This window comes from Silurus aristotelis, assembly GCF_946808225.1.
Source record: "Silurus aristotelis genome assembly, chromosome: 4".
Lineage (NCBI taxonomy): Eukaryota > Metazoa > Chordata > Actinopteri > Siluriformes > Siluridae > Silurus > Silurus aristotelis.
Genome location: NC_139577.1, coordinates 26769723 through 26784430, shown reverse-complemented (window position 1 = coordinate 26784430; position 14708 = coordinate 26769723). Strand labels below are relative to the sequence as shown.

The 14708-nt window shown below is 40.7% G+C and overlaps 2 protein-coding genes across 3 annotated transcripts in view; one reads left to right on the top strand and one right to left on the bottom strand.

Moving 5' to 3' along the window:
* LOC310724543 (uncharacterized protein) overlaps positions 1-1482 on the top strand; it is an 8157-nt gene extending 6675 nt beyond the window's left edge. Inside the window, exon 8 of the mRNA XM_083538747.1 lies at positions 1-1482. This exon is cut by the window's left edge and continues 196 nt beyond it. Within this exon, the coding sequence (XP_083394873.1) occupies positions 1-661 (661 nt within the window). The 3' untranslated portion in view covers positions 662-1482.
* Positions 1483-6415: 4933 nt separating this feature from the next.
* On the bottom strand, positions 6416-12629 carry tmem132a (transmembrane protein 132A). 2 transcript variants are annotated; one of them, XM_083538657.1, is made up of 12 exons: positions 12513-12629; positions 12310-12401; positions 11510-11724; positions 11210-11419; positions 10069-10568; positions 9825-9977; positions 9419-9614; positions 9015-9158; positions 8668-8870; positions 7933-8149; positions 7611-7802; positions 6416-7327 (listed from the first exon to the last, which is right to left on the bottom strand). In XM_083538657.1, exons 1-12 carry the CDS (start codon positions 12515-12517, stop codon positions 6563-6565), a joined length of 2892 nt encoding a protein of 963 aa, XP_083394783.1. In that variant the 5' UTR covers positions 12518-12629; the 3' UTR covers positions 6416-6562. The 2 variants fall into 2 exon arrangements, with proteins under 2 accessions (XP_083394783.1, XP_083394784.1); XM_083538658.1 differs by lacking the exons at positions 11510-11724; positions 12310-12401; positions 12513-12629 and having other exon boundaries at positions 11290-11357.
* Between the last annotated feature and the right edge of the window lie 2079 nt (positions 12630-14708).

The window sequence follows — 14708 nt, the reverse complement described above, 5'->3', positions numbered from 1 at the left end:
TACACTGTACGAGAGAACAAAAGATCTGGAAAGTTCTTTCCCACGATGGGCTGCAAATAGCCCCTCTGACACTCAGCCATCTTGTTCTTATATAGTGGAAGTAGAGCAAGACCAGGACTGTGTTCTGGTGCAACCAGGACCCGTGTCTGTTAGCGGTAGACAAAAAGGGGCTGCATCAAACAGGCTTCAGGATGGTAGAGGACTTCATAGTGTCGAGGCAGATTGGAGCACGGTCACTGCTTCAAGCCAAGCTCATAATCAACAGTTCAGTCACTTTAACAGGACTCGTTTAGATGCAACAAACCAAGCAAATCTCTCTCAGGCTATTTCGAACCTGCAACATCCTGGGGTTTCCCTCGCTGGGCTACAGCTTTCGAGGCGCATGGAGAAAGGCAAGAGGAAAAGTTATATCTGCAGGTACTGTGGAAAGGCTTTTACTGGGCAGTCTAACTTAGAGGCTCATCAACGCATCCACACTGGAGAGAAGCCTTTCAAATGTGAAACCTGTGGTAAGCTCTTTACAGAAGCAGGAAACCTGAAGAAGCATCAAAGAGTTCATACTGGGGAGAAACCATTTGTGTGTAATCGCTGTGGGAAACGTTTTGCCTGGATCTGCAATCTCAGGACACATCAGCAGTCAGCTTCCTGCGGGGCAGTATAAGGATCCAATACAATCAATCGCACTGAGAACGGACTGATATTCACACACTGTGTTCTTGGTAAAAAAAAAAAAAACAATTGTTGGAATAGTGGATTCAGATAGATCAAGTATTAGACAGTGACTAAGTATTTAAGGACAGTGATTATAACTGCAGAATGGATTAGGGCTGGGCAATATGGCAAAGTTGTACTGATAACCTGGTTTAATAACATTTGAGACACATTTTGTTTTAATTCTTATGTCAATGCCTTTATAATCCTGTGTCTTGACAGTTGTATTATCCCACATCTTTTTCTGTCATAAAATGCTTCAGAGAAAAATCTGTGAAAATATAGTATTTTGTGTTGGCCGTATTTGTTAGCAGAGCCTTGACAAAATGATAGTGTGTAATGCAGGTATCGTGACATTTTTGCCCTTTTGCCTACCTCTAGTGTGGATGAGTGAGGGTGTAAAGAGTTTAAAGTTGTAAGAGACACATGGTGCTTTCCTTTATATTGGTTTAGTGCCTTAATCGTTAACTGTACACTTGATTTGTTTTAAGATTTCAAAACTTTTGCAAACGCCATTCTACCTCGTGAATGTTTCTGCGGACAAAAACAAAGCAATATGTTCGAACCAGGAATGGAAGAAAAGTGCTTAATTTTAATTCAACACAGGAACTTGTTCATCTGATGAATTGAGAAAACAATGATAGCAATGTACCATGAACTTCAGTGTATGCTGGCTCATTGTAAAATAATGAAATGCATAAGATCACATTAAATGTTCGAGGCATTTGTTAAACAGAATTGAATTTAAAAATAAATTGAACTTCTACTCCATTCGTCACGACCCATGTCTTCATCAGGCTTGCTTTCTGCACAGGAGAATTGTCATGATGGAGAAGTTCTCATCGATGTACGGTGCACTTAGGACCTCACAACTATAAGAACATTGTCTTAAGATTTATCAGTTTTCATCAATCTTTATTATGGCCCATAAAAATATTTTTTAATTATGTAGAATCAGTATCAATAAGACACGCTTCGCCATGTCAAATTAAAGTAAAAGCATACAATAATATTACTTGATTTATAAGGTATTTTTAATAAATTAATTATAATATATTTTTTCGCTGTTAATGTTTTGAATAAAACATGATAACAGGGTGCACTGAGTTTTGCACTGGTGCACTGGAATTTTCAAGGAAAGAAAAATTTAATTTAATTAAAAAAATGGATTGAATATATAATATGTATTTATTAAAATATATGTATTTATTATTTTATATATGGATCTTATTTAATATATAGATATTATTTGGATCTCAAGGTTTGGGCAGTGACAATACAACTCGAGGATGTGAAGCTTGAAAGTATGCGACAATCAAAATAATTCTTCAAATAAAATACGATAATAAATTATTGAGGTAAAACCTGAAACCATAAAAAAATGTGCGTATGGGTGTGTGCTCTCTATTTTATTACATCATCATTTTTCTCATATATCTATATTCTTTTTTTTTTTTTTACGTCAGAATCTTTGTGGTTCAGTTCTACACAAATATATTCTCATTAACTTGGTCACATGAATTTGCTGATACTGTTGAGGTGCATGAACTTCACTTCAGTGTGTGTTTGGGAACAGTTTGGGGAGGAACCACATCGGGGTGTGATGTTCAGATATTTACAATCTTTTAATGATGTAAAAAAAGAAAAGTCTTAGCAGAGGATGGTTTCGATCCATCGACCTCTGGGTTATGGGCCCAGCACGCTTCCGCTGCGCCACTCTGCTGTCGGCAGCTTTGCTTGATGTAGATTACTTATGTCTCTAAGATGTCGTGTCCAAGACTTGGTGTAACCAAGTTAAACGTTTGGTTTATATAAATTCTTATTTAAATGTAAGCATCTTGCAACAGTAACAGGGTGTGTGTTCTTTTTTTTTTTGTCGATTAACGACATAAAAAAAAAAAAAAAAAAAAAAAAATCAAAATATTAGTTCCCTGACCGGGAATCGAACCCGGGCCGCGGCGGTGAGAGCGCCGAATCCTAACCACTAGACCACCAGGGAGACTTAGAGCGGAGCCAGAGGTTTTATTCTTAAAACTAATCTAAGTAGTAAAAAGTTATTCAAACATTAGAACAATTTACTGTTTTACCTGAAAGCCTTTTTGCAAAAATATAAATGTAAATATTATATACTCCTTTTATAATACAATAAATAAATACAAGCTAGCTAGGAAACCCAGCCATTAGGGGGGCACAAGCCAGTGTACTCTTAGTGCCGGTCCCAAGCCCGGGTAAATGGGGAGGGTTGCGTTAGGAAGGGCATCCAGCGTAAAACATGTGCCAAATCAAATATGCGGATCACAAATGAGAATTTCATACCGGATCGGTCGAGGCCCGGGTTAACAACGACCGCCACAGGTATCGTTAGCCGACAGGGTACCGGTGGAAATTGGGCTACTGTTGGCCGAAGGAGGAGAAGGAGAGGAGGAAGGCGTCTACAGAGACGGCAGGAAAAGGAGCAGTGTAGGAGAGTAGAGGTTCGGGTTGGTACTTTAAATGTTGGTACTATGATGGGTAAAGGGAGAGAGATAGCTGATATGATGGAGAGGAGAAAGGTAGATGTGTTGTGTGTTCAGGAGACCAAGTGGAAAGGGAGTAAGGCCAGGAACATTGGAGGTGGGTTTAAACTGTTTTATCATGGTGTGGATGGGAAAAGAAATGGTGTAGGGGTGATTCTGAAGGAAGCGTACAGTAAGAGTGTAGTGGAGGTGAAGAGAGTTTCTGATAGGGTGATGATCGTGAAGGTGGAAGTTGAAGGGATGATGATAAATGTCATCAGTGCCTATGCTCCACAAGTTGGCTGTGAGATGGAGGAGAAAGAAAGATTCTGGAGTGAATTAGATGAAGTGGTAGATGGTGTACCTAGGAAAGAACGATTGGTGATTGGGGCAGACTTTAATGGGCATGTAGGTGAAGGGAACAGAGGTGATGAGGAGGTGATGGGTGGGTATGGTTTTAAGGAGAGGAATGTGGAAGGGCAGATGGTGGTAGATTTTGCTAAAAGGATGGAAATGGCAGTGGTGAACACGTATTTTAAGAAGAAGGAGGATCATAGGGTGACGTATAAGAGTGGAGGAAGGTGCACACAGGTGGATTATCTTCTGTGTAGGAGATGCAACCTGAAGGAGATTGGAGACTGTAAGGTGTTGGCGGGGGACAGTGTAGCTAGACAGCATCGGATGGTGGTCTGTAGGATGGTTTTGGAGGCGAAGAAGAAGAGGAGGAAAGTAAGGTTTGAAAGAAGAATAAGATGGTGGAAACTGAAGGAGAAAGAGTGTAGTGTGAGGTTCAGGGAAGAGGTCAGACAGGGGCTTGGTGGTGGTGAAGAGGTGCCGGATGATTGGGCAACTACTGCAGGAGTGATAAGGGAGGCAGCTAGAAAAGTACTTGGTGTGACATCTGGAAATAAAAAGCAAGACAAGGAGACGTGGTGGTGGAATGAGGAAGTGCAGGAGAGCATTAGGGGAAAGAGATTGGCAAAACAGAAGTGGGATCGACAGAGTGATGAGAAGAGTAGGCAGGAGTACAAGGAGATGCGGCAGCAGGTTAAAAGGGATGTGGCGAAAGCCAAGGAAAAGGCATATGAGGAACTGTATAAAAGGTTGGACACTAAGGAAGGAGAAAAGGATTTATACCGATTGGCCAAGCAGAGGGACCGAGCTGGGAAGGATGTACTGCAAGTTAGAGCAATAAAGGATGGAGAGGGAAATGTGTTGACTAGTGAGGAGAGTGTGTTGAGAAGATGGAGGGAGTATTTTGAGCAGCTGATGAATGAGGAAAATCAGAGAGAGAGAAGGTTGGAGGATGTGGAGTTGGTAAAGCAGGATGTAGATAGGATTAGTAAGGAGGAAGTGAGAGCAGCGATTAAGAGGATGAAGAATGGAAAGTCGGTTGGACCAGATGACATACCGGTAGAAGCGTGGAGATGTTTAGGAGAGATGGCAGTGGAGTTTTTAACCAGATTGTTTAACAGGATTCTGGAAGGGGAGAGGATGCCTGAGGAATGGAGAAGGAGTGTGCTGGTACCGATCTTTAAGCATAAGGGAGATGTGCAGACCTGCAGTAACTACAGGGGAATTAAGTTGATCAGTCACACCATGAAGTTATGGGAAAGAGTAGTGGAAGCCAGGCTGAGAGAAGAGGTGACCATCTGTGAGCAACAGTATGGTTTCATGCCGAGGAAGAGCACCACAGATGCCTTATTTGCTTTGAGGATGTTGATGGAGAAGTATAGAGAAGGACAGAAGGAGCTGCATTGTGTATTTGTGGATTTAGAGAAAGCGTACGACAGGGTGCCGAGAGAGGAGTTGTGGTATTGTATGAGGAAGTCAGGTGTGTCAGAGAAGTATGTGAGGGTGGTGCAGGACATGTATGAGGACAGTGTGACGGCAGTAAAGTGTGCAGTAGGTACAACAGACTGGTTCAGGGTGAAGGTTGGACTGCATCAAGGATCGGCCCTGAGCCCTTTCCTGTTTGCAGTGGTGATGGACAGGTTGACGGACGAGGTCAGACAGGAGTCTCCCTGGACTATGATGTTTGCAGATGATATTGTGATTTGTGGTGAGAGTAGAGAGCAGGTTGAGAAGAGCCTGGAGAGGTGGAGATATGTGCTGGAGAGAAGGGGAATGAAAGTCAGTAGGAGTAAGACAGAGTACATGTGTGTGAATGAGAGGGAGGGAAGTGGAGTGATGCGGTTGCAGGGAGAAGAGGTGGAGAAGGTGGAGGAGTTCAGGTACCTGGGGTCAACAGTGCAAAGTAATGGAGAGTGTGTTAGGGAAGTAAAGAAAAGAGTGCAGGCAGGGTGGAGTGGGTGGAGAAAAGTGACAGGAGTGATTTGTGATAGAAGAGTATCTGCAAGAATGAAAGGGAAAGTTTATAGGACTGTGGTGAGACCTGCGATGTTGTATGGATTAGAGACAGTGGCATTGAGTAAAAAACAGGAGGTGGAGCTGGAGGTAGCAGAGCTGAAGATGTTGAGGTTTTCGTTGGGAGTGACGAGGATGGACAAGATTAGAAATGAGTTTATTAGAGGGACAGCACATGTAGGATGTTTTGGTGACAAGGTGAGGGAGGCGAGATTGAGATGGTTTGGACATGTGCAGAGAAGGGACATGAATTATATTGGTAGAAAAATGCTGAAGATGGAGCCACCAGGTAGGAGGAAAAGAGGAAGGCCAAGGAGGAGGTTCATGGATGTGGTGAGGGAAGACATGCAGGTAGTTGGTGTGAAAGAGGCAGATATAGAGGACAGGGTGGTATGGAGACGGATGATCCGCTGTGGCGACCCCTAATGGGAGCAGCCGAAAGAAGAAGAAGAAGAAGAAGAAGAAGAAATAAATACAAGCTAGCTAGGAATTATCGAATGCAGAGAAAGAAGGTTGTCTCCAAACCTGACGTAATATATTTTATATGGGGTCAAATGTGTCTGTGTTTAGCCAAATGTGCTACATTTAGTCCTACAGAGTGTAAACAAACTGACAAAAAATAACGCTTTAAAGCGCAAAAAATGACAAACCGCCAATTTATTAATGTCTGCAAGATAATACAATAATTTTTTATTAGTTCCCGGAAATATGTTTACTAAGCAACTAATTTTCTTTTGTAATTATTACACAAGCAAATGTCAAATATATATTGAAATTAGCCCACAAAACAATAAAATACTTTTGGTATTTTATAAAATGGTGACAGAGGATAGATTGTTTGGTATTTATGTTAAACTGCTGACAAGAGATTATTTTACTATATTATATTTTAATTCACAACTGAAAATGTTTCTCATCTGAAACAAAGTTTCTCAGAGCAGAAAGAAGGTATTTACAAAATCAATGCTGCTTCACGGTCATCTCTTTCCCTACCATGTTCTAGAATATTCTGATTTCTTATCATTATCTTCTTCCTGGGTGAGTTTGTCTCTGTCCATTTGTTTCCTAATTTCTTTACTTTGTCTTTTCCCAGGTTCTCTCACCACACATGGCATAAACTTGACGAAGAACAAAATAAAGGAGAGACAAAGCAAAATGAAGACAGCCCCAACGCCGAGTACAAAATGTCGATTTGTATTTCTCCCTCGATTTTCTATGTCAGGTGAAATATTTACTGCATCGTCTTTGTGGTTGGGTGTCAGTACTGCATTTTCCAAGTCATCCCATGCATTCATGTCATTGCTTGTTTTATCAGCGTAGTTTGTGGACTTCAAGGTTGCTTGTTTGTGGTCAGAGTTGTGATACACATTTGTGTTTAACTTTGCAAATGTGTCTAATGCACTGGTCATCTCAAAGTTAAAATCTTCACTTTCTAGAGGCCAGAGTTCTGCATCTAGGTTAACCCTTATCCAACCTGATCCTTTAGCCAGTCTCCGAGTTCCACTTCTCTCTTTGATCTCATCCGTCTTGATGTGGGTAGACACAAGCTCACAGGTGGAGACCAGAAGCTCTGCTTTCACAAGTGGCCCTCCACCATCTCCTTGTGCAAGGACACGCTGCAATGGGGCAGGTGTTATAGCAACCACAGACTCAGCCAACGAGGATAAATGTAGAGAGATGGGGAATTCACTAAAAGCAGTGAGCAGAATGGCAGTGTCATCGCCAAACTGTAGCCAAACACTGAATGAAGCTTCCTGAGAAAGAATGGAAATTAGTGGGCAAAATTACAGTTGTAGAGAGAAAAGAGAGAAATATATGATTTTTTTTTGAGAATGTAGTTGTAGTGGTGCATGGTGATTCTACTCTATACTCTTCTAAGTTTTTATCTTATTTAATACTTAAAAAAAAATAATAATTACATTAAAAGTTCAGACTTGTAAACTTTACACATTACAGTATTTGAAACATTATTTGTAACTTCTGCTAATGACTGTAACTGCTAATGCAAGTTTAACAACTGAGATAATGAGCACTTACTTGTCCATAGTTATAAAGTGTGTTATGAGACATCACAGTTGCTGTGATGACTGAAGGATTTGAAGAGCTTGAGGCGACCAAGAGGCCAAGACCACCCACTAAATGTACAGAAAGATCACCCGGAGCCACAGGCTCAGAGGTTACAGTGACATCAACCGTGCCAAGAACTCCATCCCACTGATTAGATATCAGCTGAGAACAAATAAGAAAGTTCTTCGCAATAATGTAAAAAATGGATTTTGTATGACACCTTAGGTCTCAAAAGTACATTAGTGTAATGAATTTAGAATGTTGTATAGCACCTGTACTTTTAGATACCAACATTTAGTGAAGTAACTCCAGGCTCTAAACCGATGACATAATTTTGTTCATGAAGGGCTGCGACGCAAGAGTTCTCTATCCTCAGGGAATCACGAACCAGGTCTGTTACATCTACAAACCAATCGGGTGATCCAAGCATGTAGGTAAGTCCCTGGGCTGAATGTGCCCTGAATTGTGCAAAGACCTGTATGGTAGCCCTTTGATAAACTGGAGTGCAACTAAAAAAGAAAGTGGAGGGTGGACACCAAGAGAAGGAACAAGACAGAGGAAGACAATCTTAGTTATGCTTATTATATTTTCAAAATATATTCTTTCCTCTTTCTTATATAATTTTGTCTGGATTCAGTGGAGGTTTCCTGTGGAACTGAGTGTCTCACAGAGTACTGTCTATGTAGATTCATTGGTCATTAATTTTTTCATTTATTCATTCCTTCATCTTAAGTAACCCTTTATCCTGATCAGGGTCAAGGTGGATCTGGAGAGCAATGCGTGCAAAGCAATCTGGATATGGGCATGTTTTTGGAAAGAGGGAGGGAACCTAAGATCCCAGAGGAAATTTATACAGGGATTAGATGTGAACCAGAAACTGTGTCACCATGCTACTACAAACATGTATATAATGTCAAATTAGCAAGTCAACAGAGCAAACCATAAATATTACAAACTCAATTTCTATACAATATATAAGTCCTAATGTTCGATATTAATTGTAATTACTTAAGGGATTGATGCATACCTGCTGTCTGTGTAGTAGCTCCAGCCTTCAATGGGGCTTAGGACTGTATCTGAGAGAGAGATATGGAGAGGAACTACTGGAGCCCATACAGCCAGGCATAATGAGCTAGTGAAGATACCCAATGAATACTCCACCTCTACACATGTACTGCCCACACCAGATTCACTTCCATCAACATATACAGCAGAGCAATCACTTGATACCTGCAAATATGAGATCTTCATTGTAACAAATGCAATATTTCACATACAGCAGATAAGTGTATACACATTACAGCAAATGTAGTATCACAGATAATAATTTTTATATGCTTTAATGTAAAATGCTTTTCAGAAATATCACTTTACCTTGACAATGTCTTCATTAGTTGAATGACAGTTTACAGCTGCTGTAATATCTAATACTTTGCCATCCTGCCCAACAGCCAGTACTATAACCGGGAGAGAAACCGGTTGGCTAGACAAGATGGCTGTGTTCATTATTGTGTTTCTCTGTTATTGTATGGAGAATAAACAGCAGAGGGGTTTTAAAGCCTTATAAAAACAAAAATCAACTAAGATTTAAGTATGATGCCCAAAATTACAAGTATGTCCAAATAAACAGACCCTTAAATAAAGACAACCTCTGGCTTCCCAGTTTTATATAAGACAAATGCTAAATTATTAGGCAGAGAAGGAATAAGGAGAGAACGCACCCACAGTGAGGATGTTAGATGCGTTTAACTACAGTCTATGCTGCATTAGTGACTTACCTCTGTGATGGGAGCAATGCCTACTATCTCTCTGTCCGTAAAGGAGAAGAAGGTTGTTACTGCCCCATATGGTGAAATCAGCTTATCATGCATTTTGTCCACCACCCACCAGTTTACTGGAACTGTCATTGCAACTCTAAAGCTGCTCTGTATGCCCTCAACTGAGAGACAGGACACCAGTTGCAGAACCAAGGTGCTGAGCAAGATGATGACGAAAGAAATGAATAAATAAATGTAATAATTTAAGATTTAATAAATTGTTTGACTATAAGTATGGGTTGTTTAAACAATTGTTTCTATCTTTTTTACTAAGTAAACTTAGTTAACTGAGAATAACTGAGTGAAAGATCAAGCATAAATCATTAAACATCTATTCTATTATGTTATAAAAATCGTTTAACCTTACCCACTTCTCTCTACAACAGCACCAGTTCTGTGAGAGATTATGGAGATTGTGTCATGTTTGGAGCTTGATGTTTTCTCCACTTTAACAGCCCACATGTGAGAGTTTTTGTTTGGGTGGACTCGTAGTGACAGTAACCCTTTCTTTAGTTTAAGCCTGAGCAAAAAAGAAAATCGTTGCAACATTGACTGTGAATGTTCATAGTGATTGAGCTAAAATGTGTGATTCTAAAGGTAATCAATCATACTTCACAATGAGGAAATCTCCACTAAAATTTGCTCTTAGATTCAATGAAACTCCAACTGGTTGTCCAGCTTGCACAGGCCCCTTGTTATAGTAAATCAGTACATTTGAATTCAACCATAGTTCCTCCTGTTCAACTTCACTGGAGCAGGAAAAACCTTGTATTGGTTTGTTATTTTTATTTTCTTTATCTGGGAGAGCCACAGATCCAATGAAGTACAGATTTCTCTGTGACTGCTTGTCTGCCACACATCTAGAAGGTGATATTTTATGGTTGGTCATGCTGCCAATGGAAGAGTAGTAGAGCTGGATCATATCACTGGGGATTCCATGTTTGGCCCTGAGAGATGCTGGGAAGTTTTGCTCCGATGGAATGCGGTTACGTGATCGGCGCCTGTATTGATGGTGTCTGAAATTTTGGCTCTGGTGTGGTTGAACAGCCTGATCAGGCTTAAACCAGTCTTTGGGTAAAGTCATGGTGACTGCACACAATCCTAGAGGAGGCTTCCAATGAGCATGGTGCGGGCGACAGATATTGGAAAAGAAAAACAGCACAAGTATGAAAGAATGCAATACACAAAACATATGCAACACCGACAAAGTATGTTGATGTTGCAACATGATGGGTTGCAGTAAAACAGCATGTTTATTGGTTGCATAACCAAAATTAAAATGTTTGTAAATGCTCTCTATAACATTAAAATGTTTTAAAGCAGGTGTTATTAACAGTCATATTGCACAGAGCTGGTGCAGACTCAGCAAAATCAGCCAGAGAACTTTACACATTTTTAGTGATGTTTTTAATAAAACTGTCAATAGTTCAGTGATTCTGTGACATTGTGGCTTGTGTAGCAGAGCCTCTATTATGGTTTATCAAATCACGAATTTGAGGAAATTATTTAGCTGTGAAAATCATAGACAGGCTACAAAGTTAATGATATAATCTCAGATAGGGAAGAGCTTTTAACATGCTTGGATTTTTTATCTCCATGGTATAAATAGTAAACTGCCAGCACTCTTGTTTGAAGAGAAATTGGTCCATGAAGTTGGTATTTATTATCTGCATCAAAATCAAAACTGATTTGCTTATACAGAAATATGTAAGCATGCAAAATTATTATAAAACTTCTGCTCTTTAGCAATACCTGGGTAATACATGATGCTTTCTGCTCCTCTGTCTGTTTGAAAGCATGAAGAGTCACACATGTTCTTCTGCTTGAGTTACCTTTCATGTGGAACAACACTCTAATGGTAAAACCTTCCCCTTGCTCAGAATCCCATGTTTGTTCAGTTTCTTTGGAAAGAAGGTATGCGACTAGAGGTACAGAGAATGAAGCTAAAGGGTCAGAAACAAGCTGGAGAAAAAAGTAAAACAAGAGTGTTGGACTATTTCTAAAACCCAGTAATGATTAAAACTAAGTTATAGTTGAGTTTTGGAAATGTACCTGAGTCACAGAATAAGGACCAAATGTAGCATGGAGGACTGGTTTAGAGTCAGTTCCCACAGGAGGTATGAGCAACAAGGACTGCGTATAGGAGAAAGGGCTGGAGTTGGTAAAAATGAGGCTCAGATCACCTTGAGACACACTGAGAGAGTGCCATGGGGGAAGGACAGAGATTTTGACTGGGAGCGAGAGAGAGGGTGGAGGCTGGGTGTGTGCTTGAGGAGGTGGAGAAAAAATAAAAGTTGAAGTTTACATGTGTGATGTGATAAAAAAAATTAACTTGTTTCTTAAACTCATATTCTGTAGTAAAAAATCCACTGCAAAATGTCCAATCTTGCTACTAACACCACCAGAATTATCTTCTAAATGCTGTTCATGCATACTACATGACCATGGATTTATAACACATAACCCATTATTTTTTTATAGATACATTTTGTTTAGAGTACTAATAGTCTTTGAATTTCTGGATTGTGGAATCCACTGGTATAAATTATATTAAAAATTTCAGATTAATCTTAATTATGGCTTTAAAGAACCAAATGCTAGGAAGCCTCTCAGGAGCCTTTGAGTGAATATAGGGGAGGATAGATACTAGACCGAAAATATATATGCATGTAATATATCAATTGCCTTGAGGAATATTATGGCAAACAGAAGGGTCTCAAACACAGTATAGTAAATTCAATGTCTAAAACCTATGTGAATGGAAAACATGGTACACAGACATAAGCTAACAAGCACAATATTAGTGGAAGAAAATGTTGCTGTTTTGTGCAAATAAAATGTTTTCAACTTACAGAGCATCACAAAGCAGGAGAGGATTATTAGTTTCATCGTCAAAGATTCACATAGCGCTGCAAAAATTCTGAGAACAACAATCACTTCATCCCTAAAACAACATTAAAAAAATTATCCCAATCCTAACCAACTAACCAAATGTGGCCAATTATTGTCATTTAAATATGAATTTTGGAAATTAAGAATGCATTTATTTTCTTACCTCATTTGTTTGGTATTGCCCAGATGTAAAACAGACTATGGAGTTTTGGCCTCTTGACGAATTCTCATACTATGAAACTGAATTGTACAACTACTTGTTATTACCAGTATTTCTTACTTGTTGTACTACTTGTTATTGCCAGTACTTCCAAAATGTGCACATTTGTTGAAAATTATATATAAATCTGTTCTCTCCATTTGTTTTGTTTAATCTTTTGTCTTTAAACCCAGCCATTAGGGGGGCACAAGCCAGTGTACTCTTAGTGCCGGTCCCAAGCCCGGGTAAATGGGGAGGGTTGCGTTAGGAAGGGCATCCAGCGTAAAACATGTGCCAAATCAAATATGCGGATCACAAATGAGAATTTCATACCGGATCGGTCGAGGCCCGGGTTAACAACGACCGCCACAGGTATCGTTAGCCGACAGGGTACCGGTGGAAATTGGGCTACTGTTGGCCGAAGGAGGAGAAGGAGAGGAGGAAGGCGTCTACAGAGACGGCAGGAAAAGGAGCAGTGTAGGAGAGTAGAGGTTCGGGTTGGTACTTTAAATGTTGGTACTATGACGGGTAAAGGGAGAGAGATAGCTGATATGATGGAGAGGAGAAAGGTAGATGTGTTGTGTGTTCAGGAGACCAAGTGGAAAGGGAGTAAGGCCAGGAACATTGGAGGTGGGTTTAAACTGTTTTATCATGGTGTGGATGGGAAGAGAAATGGTGTAGGGGTGATTCTGAAGGAAGAGTACAGTAAGAGTGTAGTGGAGGTGAAGAGAGTTTCTGATAGGGTGATGATCGTGAAGGTGGAAGTTGAAGGGATGATGATAAATGTCATCAGTGCCTATGCTCCACAAGTTGGCTGTGAGATGGAGGAGAAGGAAAGATTCTGGAGTGAATTAGATGAAGTGGTAGATGGTGTACCTAGGAAAGAACGATTGGTGATTGGGGCAGACTTTAATGGGCATGTAGGTGAAGGGAACAGAGGTGATGAGGAGGTGATGGGTAGGTATGGTTTTAAGGAGAGGAATGTGGAAGGGCAGATGGTGGTAGATTTTGCTAAAAGGATGGAAATGGCAGTGGTGAACACGTATTTTAAGAAGAAGGAGGATCATAGGGTGACATATAAGAGTGGAGGAAGGTGCACACAGGTGGATTATCTTCTGTGTAGGAGATGCAACCTGAAGGAGATTGGAGACTGTAAGGTGTTGGCGGGGGACAGTGTAGCTAGACAGCATCGAATGGTGGTCTGTAGGATGGTTTTGGAGGCGAAGAAGAAGAGGAGGAAAGTAAGGTTTGAAAGAAGAATAAGATGGTGGAAACTGAAGGAGGAAGAGTGTAGTGTGAGGTTCAGGGAAGAGGTCAGACAGGGGCTTGGTGGTGGTGAAGAGGTGCCGGATGATTGGGCAACTACCTCAGGAGTGATGAGGGAGGCAGCTAGAAAAGTACTTGGTGTGACATCTGGAAATAGAAAGCAAGACAAGGAGACGTGGTGGTGGAATGAGGAAGTGCAGGAGAGCATTAGGGGAAAGAGATTGGCAAAACAGAAGTGGGATCGACAGAGTGATGAGAAAAGTAGGCAGGAGTACAAGGAGATGCGGCAGCAGGTTAAAAGGGATGTGGCGAAAGCCAAGGAAAAGGCATATGAGGAACTGTATAAGAGGTTGGACACTAAGGAAGGAGAAAAGGATTTATACCGATTGGCCAAGCAGAGGGACCGAGCTGGGAAGGATGTACTGCAAGTTAGAGCAATAAAGGATGGAGAGGGAAATGTGTTGACTAGTGAGGAGAGTGTGTTGAGAAGATGGAGGGAGTATTTTGAGCAGCTGATGAATGAGGAAAATCAGAGAGAGAGAAGGTTGGAGGATGTGGAGTTGGTGAAGCAGGATGTAGATAGGATTAGTAAGGAGGAAGTGAGAGCAGCGATTAAGAGGATGAAGAATGGAAAGTCGGTTGGACCAGATGACATACCGGTAGAAGCGTGGAGATGTTTAGGAGAGATGGCAGTGGAGTTTTTAACCAGATTGTTTAACAGGATTCTGGAAGGGGAGAGGATGCCTGAGGAATGGAGAAGGAGTGTGCTGGTACCGATCTTTAAGCATAAGGGAGATGTGCAAACCTGCAGTAACTACAGGGGAATTAAGTTGATCAGTCACACCATGAAGTTATGGGAAAGAGTAGTGGAAGCCAGGCTGAGAGAAGAGGTGA

What these genes read in the sequence shown, in the direction of transcription:
- tmem132a (XM_083538657.1), bottom strand. An exon ending in GCTGTTGTAGAGAGAAGTGG is followed by an intron (nt 9,615 to 9,824) that starts GTAAGGTTAAAC and finishes CATCTTGCTCAG; the next exon opens with CACCTTGGTTCTGCAACTGG. An exon ending in CTGGAGTTACTTCACTAAAT is followed by an intron (nt 7,803 to 7,932) that starts GTTGGTATCTAA and finishes ATTTGTTCTCAG; the next exon opens with CTGATATCTAATCAGTGGGA.